Consider the following 12424-nt stretch of genomic DNA (forward strand, 5'->3'; position numbering starts at 1 on the left):
GAGTACAAGGCCTAGAATCAAAAAGACTTATCTTCCTGAGTTCAAATCTGGTCTCAGGCGCCAGCTATGTGACCCTGGGCAAGTCATTTAGCCCTGTTTGCCTCAGTTGCCTCATCTGTAAAATGAACTGGAGAAGGAAATGGCAAACCATTCCAGTATCTTTGCCAAGAAAATCCCAAAATGAGGTCATGAGTAGTTGGGCATGACCGAAGTGACTCACTAACCACAAAGAGACCAAGAGGATTTTTCACTTTCTTTTACTGTGATAAATGAGGAATTGCCTCTGAAGGAAGGCACTGAGATTAAGGAGGATCGGGAAAAGCTTCTTGGCAAAAGTGAAAAGGAAGTGGTCAAGAAGTTTTGTAACTAACACTTGAAGAAAGCCAGATGAGGAGGAAGAGATTCCCAAGCATGGAAGACAGTCAGTGGAAATGCTCAGATGCAGGAGATGTGGTGGCTCGTGGGAGGACCAGCAAGGAGGCCAGGGTCACTGGATCACAGTGAGATATGTAGTATAAGAATTAATGAGAAGAAACCAAAATTCAGAGAACTGAGACTCCATTAAGCCGATTTGCCAAAAGTCACATAGCTAGTAAGCAGCAAAGCCCAGATCAGTTGAAGGAACTGGGGATGTTTAGACTAGAGAAGATTTAGAGGGGGTATAATAATAATAATAATCACAGCTACCATTTATATTGTCCTTTAAGGTTTGCAAATCACTTTATATATGCTGGCTCATTTGATCCTAACTATAACCCCAGGATCTAATAACCCTAGGTGGTAATAAGTGACCTGCCCAGGATCATAAACTAGTAAGTGCCTGAGGTCACATTTGGACTCAGGTCTTCCCGACTCCTAGCCGCACTGCACTACTTAGCCATCTTGTATGCCCAATACGATAGTAATCTCCTAATATTTCAAAGGCTGTAATACTCTGCTCAGTCCCAAAGGGAAGAACTAGGAAAAGTAGGGAGATTCCAAGTCCAGGGATCCTTCTACTCTTCCTTCCTGCCGCTCGACCAGACAGACAGTTGACTGTACAGAATTCTGTACTACTAAGGTAAAGGAAGGGAATCGATTTCCAAGAGCTGGTTACTTCTTGCACCAGGATCTAGGCTGTTATCTTCGGCCTGAATCAATAATCAATTCTCAAAGTTAGACGAGACCTTGGATTTTGTGTCCAACCTGCAATTAAATATATATCCCCTCCACAACATTCCTGTGTTCCAAGTGACCTTTGATTGAGGACTTCTCGTGATGAGGAACTCACTACCTACCAAGAAGCACTGCCCAGAGGGAGATTACGATTTAATGAGTCCACAACTTCACCATTTTGGTTCCCCTGATAAAAACAAGATTGGGCTTCCCTTCCAGACCCAAGAAAATGAAACATCTGCTTTGTACTGAAGAAGCCCTTGCCCTATCATGTATCCTGAAAAATATCAATATCAAAATAAGGAGAAATATTGAAGTGTTTATTAGCGAAGATGAAACAGATCACTCATTCCCTGCCAGAGAGGCAATGAACTTAAAATGCAGGAAAAGATATACATTTTTGGACATGACTAATGTGGCAACCATGTAGATAAATATTGAAGGTTTTTTTATTTTTTGTTTTCATTTAGTTTCCTTAATTGGAGAGAGTTTATGGAAGTGACAGGTTAATATTTAAAGATACTTGTTAGTTATAAAATTTAAAAATAAAAAAATTTTGAAATATGTATGTATGTATATATGTTGATCCATTCAACTGAATCCAATTCAGCAAGGCTGCCATGTGCCAGGCACCCTGAGGGGGAGAGAAGACTGCAATTCAATTCAAGAAATATTTATCAAGCATTTAGCTTCTGGCAAGTATTTTACAAATGGAGAAACTGAGACCCAAAATAATTAAGTAATGTGCCTGGTACATAATAATGCTTGTAGATTGCTTGATGTGCCAGGAATAGGACTAGGAATCCCATACTCATTTTAGGTCACGAGAAACAATGAACAGACTTGTCCTAAATATATTAGGCACAAGTTATAATAAATGGAAAATCCAGTCAAGGAAACAATGTATAGCAAAGAATAGTTACTTCTTTTGATGACTTCTTTTGACTTACAGCTGGGCCTTCACAGTTCACAACCTCACTGGTCTTCTTCTGGGCTTTCAAGAGAGAAAAAATTCTGAGGAAAGATTCGGGGGCAGGAAACCGCCATGGCAATTAATGCTTCTGGGTGTGCATTTTCCAGAGAAGCTGCCAGTTCTTAGGATAGCATCTCAGCTAGTCTTCTAATTAGCCAAATACAAACAAACCCATCATTTGTGTTTTCTGCAGCTCATGAGAGCAAAGTCCTGCTGCTCATAGCTTGCAAAACAACCATATGCAAGAATGAGCCAAGATGCCTGCAGGAGGCCCAAGACTCATAACAGGGCAGGGGGATCCAGGGGAGAGGGCAAAGAGGGGAGGAGGAGCCCGCTGCAAGGAGAGCAGCAGCAGTGAAAAGAGTAGAACAGGGAGCCCCACCCCTTCACCACTACCTAGCCCCATCCCGCCTCTCTCACCCCAACCCTGATTCAGGGCAACTCACTCACCTGGGCTCCTCTCCCATAGCGCAGCAGAAGGAAATAGGGGCAGGAAGCAGTGGCCTTAGGAAGCTGAGCTTGCTGGGTTCTAAGCACCCTCAACTGCACATCAAGATAGCCAGTTTTGTCCAAGTTTTTGTTTATGTTACAAGAGTAATTGCAGAAACCAGGTTGTGAAACACCTGATAGAAAGTCATTGGTCCTTCTAATGCAGAAGGCAGATCCTTTGATTATGACTGGTGCTGGTCCCTCCCAAGGGTAACCTGCTCACATCCCTAGGAGGCCACTCGGGATTTAGGATTAGAAGGCAATTTAGAATTTATCTAGTCCAACCCACCATACAAGGCAGCAGTCCTTTCTGCATCAAGCAGCAAGGATGCTGAAGAAAGAAAAAGGAAATAAAAGGATACTGTAATCAGTGGTAATCTGGCCTCTCCTTGAACATTTCTAGTGGGAAGAAGCTCACTGACAAACAGGGCATTTAGTTCTTTCAATTTTTTAAATCCTTGTGTCTAGACAAACACAATCTCGTGATTACTTCTTTTTATTGGTTCTAGTTTTGCCTTCTAGAGTAAGACACAGTCTGTCTGCTCCCTCTTCCAAATGACCAAGCTTTAAGACATTTAAAGAGAGGGATTGGGCTTCTCCAGATCTTCTCTTCTAAACACCTCTGGTTCCTCCAACCATTTCTCATATGACGGTTTTGAATCCTCAAGTCTTGTCTGTAATGTTAACTAGCCATATGACCTGGGCAAATTACTTAACCTCTCTGAGCCTCAATTTACTCATTTGTCAAATGAGAATGACACTAATTACACCACTTAGAACACAAGGTCATAGTGAACAAAGCATTCTGAAACCTTAAAGTGTTATATAAAAGTGAGCGGCCATTGCATCCAGACCTGTGATTTTGTTCATGTGAAAGATTCCGAGTGTACAGACTCCCTCCACTGAAACAGATCAGCAACTCCTATATAAATTAGCATCTTAAAAAATTGACTGGAGCCCTGGAGATCAAGTAGTTTGCCCACAGTGAGTATGTGTCAGAGGCCAGATTTCACCCCAGATCTTCCTAACTCCAAGACTAGCCTCCTATCCATGTCTCTCAAGCTGTTATTATTCTCTCAAAATGTAGTGCCTAGACCTGGACAAAATACAACAGACACGATCTAAACAAGGCAGCATAAAGTAAGGGGAGCCCGTTTCTCAGATCTCAACTAGACTTGCCAATATCATGAAGGTTAGCTAACGTCAGAGAGAGTGACTAGAAGGGAGGTGGCATCTCCTGACCTCTCCATCACTCTCCCAAGCAAAGCAGAGGTGGCCTGTGGAGAAGGGAGCACTCACTTTGGGAGCTGCCTTGCTTTGCATGGCAGTAGATTAACTGATCCATGCTCTGCCCTGGTTAAGCCAAAGGTCAAAAGTCGTCAACAGATCCTGGCCGGCACAGGCCTTCTGGATGCTTCAGCCAAGAATAAAGACTTACAGGACTACATTGTCAGTTTAAAGAACTTGACTCATTAGAATTTAAATTAGACCCTACGTTGTGAGATCGGATTAATGATTTGTCATTTTCATTGAGTATTTATCTATTATTCATTGCAAAAAGGGGGGGGGCATTCCTAAGTGCTTTGAGTCCCATAAAGGCTTAATTGGTGGATGGAAGAGATAACTGAATAAAGCTAAAAGGCTGTTCCAGGAGGCCACACAACCTTAAACACCAGGCACTGGCTGTTGTTTGTTGTTGTTATTGGTGTTGTGTTATTTAGTCATTTCAATCCAGACTTGTCTGGCTCTTTGTGACACCGTTTGGGATTTCCTTGGCAAAGATACTGGAGTGGTTTGCCACTCCCTCTGCAGCTTATTTTATAGATGAGGAAACTGAGGCAAACAGGGTTAAGTGACTTGCCCAGGGTCACACATCTAGTGTCTGAGGTCTGATTTGAACTCAGGTCTTCCTGACTCCAGGCTCAGCACTGTACCACAATCTAGTACTTCTATATTCTGTTCCTCTTAACAAAAATGCCATATTGGCCCACATCATCCCAGCTTTACCCCAGCCCTGCCCTCTTTGCCTCTCACCCTTTCCCTCCCTCTGCACGAGTTACCAGAGCTGGAACTAGCAATGTAGGTAGCCAGGCCCCGAAGCTGAGAACTGGGTGGGTGGGCAGAGAGATCCCTCAGGGCACAAGGCCAGGGGAAGAGAACCCACTCTACCATTTTGACCAATCAGAGAATGATAAGAACATAGATTTTGAGCTAGAAGGGCCTCAGAGGTCATCTAGCCCTTCATTTTAATGATATGGAAACTGAGGTCTTGCCCAGGATCACATAGCTAGTAAGAGACAGGGTTAGGATTTGTGTCTAGGTCTGACTCGCAAACTAGCACTCTTTGGGAGTGAAGTCAGGAATTCCAAAACACTACCTCCCTCCTCCCCTAAGAATGATACCATGAGGCCAATGCTCATAGGGTTCCCAGCTAGGAAAGGGGACAGGGCAGGCCAAGGCTTACCTGGGGTCTGAAGGGAAAAGTGGTAAACTAGCTATTCCCAATATTAACAAAATTATTCTTGTTAACTAGTCAATAAGTTTAGTTGTTTCTACCTCCTGAAGGAGTACAAGTTTTATCAACAGCCTGGGAAAAGTCCCAATCAATCCACCCTCAATAGCTCTACATATTATCTAAAACACAAATTTTACATTTCCCTACCTTTCCAAGGTAGCTAAGATAATGATACACACCTCTTTGCTCTGTCGATGCCCTAGCTCTTCTGGCTCCACTCACCTTTCCTAGGCTGAGACACAAGGCAGCCCCTTGTTTCCTACATTGACTTCTTTCCCACCCTGCTCTCCTCCAATTCCCCTTACCTCTATTCTCTTTCCTGCTTATTTGACTTGCCTATTGTCCCTACAGGTTACCCTCAGTACCTAGTGGTAGGAAACCACTTGTCTGGGGAGCATCATCTGAAGATTCTTCGGGCAGAGCTGCAAGATGATGCTGTATATGAATGCCAGGCCATCCAGGCGGCCATCCGGTCACGCCCAGCCCGCCTCACTGTTCTTGGTAAGAATTCTGGCCTTGACAAGTGGTGGGAGTGTGGATTGACATAGGGGAAGTCCAATGGGTCCATACAGAAAGAGCATTTATGGAGAACAGAGGTCTCCTGACAACTATATCTGCCAACTATAGCTAGGTGGACCATGCTCATAAGCCTTCAGTGACTCCTGATTGTGTCTAGGGTTTAAAAAGAAAAAAGAAAAATCTCTTTAATTTGATATTCAATACTTTCCATAATATGGCTTTCCCCTATCTTACCAACTTTAGGTAATGTTACTCCCCTTCACATACTCTACATTATGGTCAAACTGGACTATGAATTGTCGTTCCCCCAACCTCAACAGACGTCATCCCCCACTTCTGTACATGAAAATGGTTCCCTTGGTCTAGAATGGCTTGCCTCCTTATGTCCACCTTTCAGAATCCTTCCATTCACCAACAGTTCAGCTCAGATACCACCTCTTCTGTGAAGTTTCCTTGATTCCTGTATTTTCTCCTCCTCACCCCACCCGTCCCTCCTTAGATTCCCCTAGATCCCTTCATCTATTCTCTCTTCGGCCTAAACTATCCCCACTTTATATTGTATTTGTCTGTGTACAGATATGGTAGAATATAATCTCCCCAAAGTAAAGCACTGAATCTTGGTTTTTATCTCTGTATTACTCACAGCTAGGAGATAGTAGGTGCTTAATAAATGCTTCTTGTATTGAACTGAAGCTTAAGCCTTAAAGCTCAGGGCTTTGCTGCTCCCTTCCTGAACTTCTCCCTTACCCTACCCTAACCTTTTTTCCATATCACATAATATTAGTCATAACCCTTTTTAATAATAATAGCTAGCCTAGTATCTATTATGTGCCATGCTCTGTGTTAAGCATTTTACAAATATTATCTCTTTTGATCCTTATACCCTGGGAAGTAGGTGCTATTATTATCCCCATTTTACAGTTGAGGAGACTGAAGCAAAAAATGTTAAATGACTTACCCAAGGTCACACGGTTAGTAAGGGTCTAAGGCTATATTGGAACCCAGGTCTTTCTGACTCCAGGCCCAGAGCTCTATTCACTGCTCCACCAGCTGCCATAATATTTTAAAGTCCTCCTTTCATGGCTCCCATCAGCTCCTAATCTTCCTGGGAAAGCATGCCCAAAGCAGTCACCCCTCCTTAATTCAGGCAGTCTTATACAAAGGCAGACAAATGAATCCAATGGATATATAAGGTCTGAAATTCTCTAAGCCCCCCATATTTTCCCTCTCAACTTTCAGCCAATCCATCAATAATGTGCAGTGAATATCCATTGTGTGTCAAGCCTCATAAATACTAATAATATTGTACTTTTTTATAGACACAATATGATGTAATGGGTAGTGTTGGACTCTCTAGGAATTATCTACTGAGTTATAGTTGAGTTACAATCAACATTGATGGGAGAAGTTCCTGCACTAACAAAATCACAGACATCTGACATAGTTGTTGTAATGTTTGCATCAGACATTATCATTTTTCAGCACATTTTCACATTACCTCATTTAATCCTCACGATAAGCTTGGCATGCAAGTGTTGTCATGCCTATTTTGTGGATGAGAAAACTGAGGTTCTGAGATGTTAAGAGACTTGCCCAAGGTTATATGACTAGTGCATAGTGGAGCTGGAATAAAAACTTAGATAATTTGACTCAGTCCAATGGTTTTTCCATTGTACCACACTACTGTACACATCAAGGCAATATTAAGCCCCCAGCATGGGATCAAGCATGTGATGCCAAAGCAAGAAAGATCACCAACTCTACCTACCCCACCTGTGAGCCAGAGCCCATGTCTGACAGCAGGCTCAGTAGCCTGGAATGCTGCCTCCTTGTATGGGCAGATGAGAAGCAGCACTGCTGTTCAGAGATTAAATATTTAAGAGTTTGTCACATTGTTTTCAGATCTACATGGCTAAATGCATGGGGACAGATCTTTCCAAACGCTCCAGCAGACTGGCCCCTCAGGATCACTTACTAAGAGCCAAGTTGAGCTTCTAGAGATGGGAAGGATGAGCCCCCTAAGTAAACCTCAGAAATCTCCCTTAACCTTTGGTTTTCCTTTATAGTAAGAAAAAGGGAAAGGCAAAGGTTAAAGGAGCTAGAAGTACAGATTAAGGAAAACACAGGAGAACAAGAACTATATTCCCTCCTGAAAAGGAAGATCCTAGAAGGGGCTCTGTTAGAGCTCGTAGAATTGCAAGATACCAAGGGTGGTAGAAGGAATCTTGGGAGGTAATAGGCCTTAATGGAAACCATATGGCCCATCCCCATGACTCCAGATAGGACCCTAACAAAGCTACCCTAGAGAGATGAGACTGACAAAATGCCTTATACGCTGGCAATATTCAGGAAATATTATGACTTGCAAAGAGGGGAGGAGAGGAAGGGAAAGGAAGGGAGGGAAGAGGAGTTGATGAGGGCAAGGCAAGAGAGAGGAGGAGAAGGTAAGGGAGGGGATGATAGGGAAAGAGAGGGGAAGGGATGGGAGAGAAAGGTGGGCTATACCATGATATGGAGTCGGCCAGTAAGAAAAATATACAGGCTCCTAAGAACTTTCAGCCTAGAATAAAACAGTAGATACCTCTTTTCCCTCTTCCTAACCCTTCCCCATTAAGGAACCTAAAGCCTTTCCAGGATAGTTTGTGGTCCTTGCCTTCCTTTATTTTCCTTAATCTGTACCTCTAGCTTACAAGACATATTTCTGAGAATAGTGTCTTGGGATCAGAGGTGAACAGCCCTCACTTCACTGTGGGTTACATTCCAATCCTCCTGATGCTTTATGATGCCTAGAGGCAGCCCATAGAACTCTTCTCACTTCTGCCTGCCCCCATCCCCCTGCCTGCACAGCCTTGGACTGCCCACTGAACAGTGGATATCTATGTAAGTGATATTCCTCTGGGATTCAGAGATCAGATGGGGTACATGGGCTATTTCCTGATCTCAGTCTGGCCCAAGACCCTCCCCTCTGAGGAAAAGAAAGTGACCATAAGAGGTAATGTCATCCATGTCAGCAAGGGACCAGACAATTCCCAGGTGAGGAAACTCCTTTTACCAAAGCAGGTCAGCACCTTCTTTGCAACTTAAAGCCTTGGAGAGTTGCCTAGAGCCATGGGAGGTTAAGTGATTTGCCCAGAGTTACACATCCAAGACATGTCAGAGGCAAGGTTTGAACCTAGGTCTTCTCATGGTGCTCTGCTGCCTCTAGTAAGAGCAATAACAACTGGATTTGGAGCTTGAAGGACCTGGTTTCAAATCCTGCCTCAGACTATGATTCCACCCCAAATCTAGTCCTCTTTCCACCATCCACTCCCAAACCAGGACCTCCCAAATCCCTGCCTTAATGGAGGACCACACCTCTAAACATACCCAACAGTATCTCCACAGCTAGAGAGTCTCTGGTTCCATCACACTCAAGACTTTCTGAATACCACATGGATGCAATCAATTCTCCTGATTGGCTAGGTTCCTTTCATCGGTATCCAGTCCACCCATACCCTGCCCCGCCTTTAGCCCTGGGGAGAAACTTCACATAGGAAACAAGGACAATACTTTAACCTGGAAAGATGGAGCAATCTCCATTTCTTTTCATTTGGAAGGCCTAGGGAAGTGGAAAGAGTTGTCCACCTAGCACCTAGCTGACTCCCCCAACAAAGACCCCATCTGCTTTGCCACAACATCCTAGATCTGAAAAATGTCCTTTCATATCCCCAGAGGGGCCAATGTTCCCTGCATGCCAGGAATAGGAGAGCTTCCTAATTTAGTCTGTATTTGCCTGAGATAGATTTTTAATTAAATAAAGTAAGAGCGTGATTAGAACCTGTAGAAAATGTGAGAGTCGAATCAGATGGTATTCCAGGAAAATTGCACAGCAAACACTTTGGCTGGAACCTCTGGAGGTCCCCAGAGGTCCTCCATCAAAGCACCAAGTGAGGAGGGCAAATACAAGAGATTATATAGCCAACAGATGTGTGTTGTTAAAATATGCATCTGCCAGCAGCGTATTTTGAGAAGCCAGAGGGCTAGCTTGCAGAGCTGCCTGGGCTCATGAGACAGCATGCGTGCAGACCTCAGGCTCCCCCCCCCCCCACGGCAGCCAAGCCCAGAGTCACAGACACATAAATTAGCATTGTGTTCCCAGCTCGCTGATGCGATCAGCCAAGCAGCAACTTTGAACACAGAATTCGCTTCATTGGAAGGCCAGGGGCAGAAAGGAGAGGAGAGGAGAAGAGAGGAAAGGGAAGGGAAGAAAGGAGAGGGAAAGAGAGGAAAGAAAGAAAAAAGGAGAGGAAGGGCACTGAGCAAGCAAGACTGAGCAGAGCCCTAGTTTCAGCCCTAGCCCTTGTCAGCCAAGGGCATAGAATCCATAGTCATGCTGCTTTGCCTTTGGTGAACAAGCCAACTATAGGGCCCTAGATTCTGTGGCTCTTATCCCTCACCTTGGCTAGGTCAAGGCTGTCTGTGTTCTGAACCCCAAATGTCTTGGACAGAGACAACTGGTATATAGCAGAAAGATGACTGGAGCTTGGGAAAGATAATGTAGTCAGATAACTAATTTCCATATCTCTGGGGTGGTTTAGAGTTAGGGTCATACCTGGAGTATGGACTAGCTGACCTCCCAAGTTTCCTTTAGTCAGTCAGTCAACAGGCATGTATTAAGTGTTAACTGCATGCCAGGCACTATGCTAAGCACAGGGGATACAAAGAAAGGGAAAAACAGTCCCTGCCCTCAAAGAGCTCACAGTCCAAGAGGAGAGAGAGCCTGTTGGATTCTATGATCCTATGATCAACAAACCATAAAAAAATACAAGAAAGGGAAGTACTAGCTGAAGAAAAGAGAAAAACCTGGTGTCCTCTCTGTGAAGGAAGGAACTTGCAAACCTGCTAAATGACCAAGCACCCAGAGACTATGTGTAGTCATGCAACACGAGGACACATGCACGCATATGCATGAACATATACACACATAGGTAGTGGATGCATAGGCATAAATTTGTACACATAACACACAAATACATACATATGTTCTGACAAAAAAACCCCACAGGGCCTACCAACCTGAAAAGGCTCTTCTAGTCAGGCAGTATCTCCTGATTGAAGATCAGCCTAGCTCATCATCCAAAGGGTGGACACTAGGTGATGAGTTCTTTGGACAACACAACCCATGTACAAAGCTAGATGTTTACATATACATACGTAAAAATAGCTAATTATTATAATAATATAATATGAAGCATTAAAGTTTTCAAGATGCTTTATATTTGTGACCATATTGGATCCTCACAACAATTTGTAAAAACAAATGCTATTTCCTATTCCTTATGAATATGCCATATTCCTCATATTCCTTTCATATTCTTGGGGCAGCTCAGTGGATAGAGCTCCAAGCCTAGCATCAGGAAGACTCATCTTCCTGAGTTTAAATCTGGCCTCAGACATGTCCTAGCTATATGACCCTGGGCAAGTCACTTAACCCTGTTTGCCTCAGCTTCGTCATCTGTAAATGGGCTGGAGAATGAAATGGCGAACCACTACAGTACTCTGCCAAGAAAACCTCAAATAGAATCAGTAAGAGGTGAAAATGACTGAACAACAACATCTTCCATATTCCCATTTTACAACTGAGGAAACTGAGGCTGGGGTAATACAGCTAGTAAGTTGTCTGAGGCAGGATTTGAATGCAGATCTGACTCTTAGTCCAGTACTCTCCATCGAGGACTCCTTACCAACTAGCTACATCTACACATATGTGTCAATGAGTCAGTCAATAAATGCAGGGAATACAGAGAAAGGCAAAAGATATACCCTGACCTCAAAGAGTATACATATGTAGTGGTTATACATAAAATATGTGTGTATACGTACACATGCCTGTGTGTATAAATGTGAACATATATGTGTACATGCACACATGCATACATGTGTATTGGGAACGTATGTATATGGTTGTGTACATGTCTGTGTGTATACATATTAACATATGCATATGTGTATGCATGCACATATGTGCACACATGTGTATTATAGATATATTTGTGAGTCTATATGTGTATATTTGCACATTCCTACAGAGAAAATACCAGGATTGGATGAATTTGCCCTATTTCGGTGCCAGAACAGTAAGCCTAGCTTCCTGTTTGCTACCAGAGAGGAGTATTTTAACTTAACTATCTTAACTCCCTAGCAGCTCAGGATACAGAGTTTGGGGAGACTGGGAGAACACTGGTAGGAAATGGGTGGCAAGGATGTTGTGTTAATTATTAAAATGTGGTTCATCTTCTCGGTCCCCTCTCTCCATCTGACATTCCTCCCCGGCTGCTCTAATATTAATCTGCCTTTATGCAACTCCCATTAGAAATAAAGCTTTCCTAAATCAACATGAATTATTTAATGATGGAGACTAAATCAATTCAAATACAGAGAGCATCTGAATCCTCTTTTAAAATGACATCGAGCCCCAGATGTCATCGCTGGAGCCAAACAGATTCAAATTCCAATGTATGTTATCACTTGTTTATTGTTCAAGACAAGCTCCTTCGTTCTCTCTTCCACCCTTTCCTTCCACAGATATACGATGTAATTTATTAAAACAGAGGGACAAGAACTTCTGCCCTCATATCCGCAGTAGGACTTGTCAAGCTCATATTTATCCAGCTCATTGAACTCTTGGGAGAATGAGGCCCACAGGTGGACAATAAAGCTACTCAAGGTGATTCAAGAAGTCAGGCCAGAGTTGAGAGGACAATGCAGGACTCACAGAGTCTGCTTCATTGAGA

The 12424-nt window shown here is 43.3% G+C and overlaps 1 protein-coding gene across 1 annotated transcript in view; it reads left to right on the top strand.

Annotated features, from left to right (window-relative positions):
• The window catches only part of KIRREL3 (kirre like nephrin family adhesion molecule 3), a 173956-nt gene that overhangs the window by 31523 nt on the left and 130009 nt on the right, over positions 1 to 12424 (top strand). The window contains exon 3 of the mRNA XM_021000632.2: positions 5484 to 5633. Within this exon, the coding sequence (XP_020856291.2) occupies positions 5484 to 5633 (150 nt within the window). The remainder of the gene's footprint in view (positions 1 to 5483; positions 5634 to 12424) is intronic.

The sequence above is a fragment of the Phascolarctos cinereus genome, unplaced genomic scaffold (assembly GCF_003287225.1).
Source record: "Phascolarctos cinereus isolate Bilbo 61053 unplaced genomic scaffold, phaCin_HiC Scaffold_726;HRSCAF=1367, whole genome shotgun sequence".
Classification (NCBI taxonomy): Eukaryota; Metazoa; Chordata; class Mammalia; order Diprotodontia; family Phascolarctidae; genus Phascolarctos; species Phascolarctos cinereus.